Below are 884 nucleotides of genomic sequence, written 5' to 3'. Positions count from 1 at the left end.
GAAAAAAAAACCTCACACATACCTTGGGGGATAAGCACCTCCTCTCATGTTGTAGTTATAGGTGGACTGCATCCGAGAGTAAGGGTCAACAGGCTTATACATTGGTTTTTTTCCAAGTTTCATGCACAGTGCATTTAGTTCTACAGTAGGGGTTATGCTTTCTGCAAGAAAAAATCGACAAATAACTGTTTTGTTCTGATATGAGAATGATACTCACTAAAATAAAATGTAATAGCATGCTTTCTGCTAATTGGATTCATGATACATAAAAGGACCCGGGTCACTGCTAGGCATCAGACAAGGAAATCCAAGAATATGCTGTGATTTCTCGATATTTATACACAATCAACAGCACTAAATCTACTCTGAGGGCTATCAGAGGAGCCACAATTTAACCCAAGACATTATCAGTGAAAGCTATATGGTACAGCTGTCAGAAATAAGTTCCAAAACACATCAAGTTTCACGATTAAAAAATCCCATGTAAATGTCCAAATTATTTTAGTGTTTGAGAATACTTAATCAATATAACCTTGGTTGTACTGATTTACAGGATTATTGGCTTGCACTCAGAAGTATGTCTGTACACACTTTGAACGATGCATTTATTACATTACTAACTGGATGCAAAGCACTGTGCTAAGCTTAAGAAATACAATTCCTGGCCGGGTGCGGTGGCTCAAGCCTGTAATCCCAGCACTTCAGGAGGCCGAGACGGGCGGATCACAAGGTCAGGAGATCGAGACCATCCTGACTAACACAGTGAAACTCCGTCTCTACTAAAAAATACAAAAAACTAGCCGGGTGATGTGGTGGGCGCCTGTAGTCCCAGCTACTCGGGAGGCTGAGGCAGGAGAATGGCGTAAACCCGGGAGGCGGAGCTT

General features: G+C 41.6%; 1 protein-coding gene across 1 annotated transcript in view; it reads right to left on the bottom strand.

Moving 5' to 3' along the window:
* STAU1 (staufen double-stranded RNA binding protein 1) overlaps nucleotides 1–884 on the bottom strand; it is a 66,112-nt gene that overhangs the window by 44,735 nt on the left and 20,493 nt on the right. The window contains exon 4 of the mRNA XM_011928832.1: nucleotides 23–161. Within this exon, the coding sequence (XP_011784222.1) occupies nucleotides 23–161 (139 nt within the window). The remainder of the gene's footprint in view (nucleotides 1–22; nucleotides 162–884) is intronic.

Source organism: Colobus angolensis, unplaced genomic scaffold (assembly GCF_000951035.1).
Source record: "Colobus angolensis palliatus isolate OR3802 unplaced genomic scaffold, Cang.pa_1.0 Scaffold8, whole genome shotgun sequence".
NCBI classification, from domain to species: domain Eukaryota; kingdom Metazoa; phylum Chordata; class Mammalia; order Primates; family Cercopithecidae; genus Colobus; species Colobus angolensis.
The sequence above is the reverse complement of the archived record's forward strand: the minus strand, read 5'-3'. Positions and strand labels throughout refer to the sequence as shown.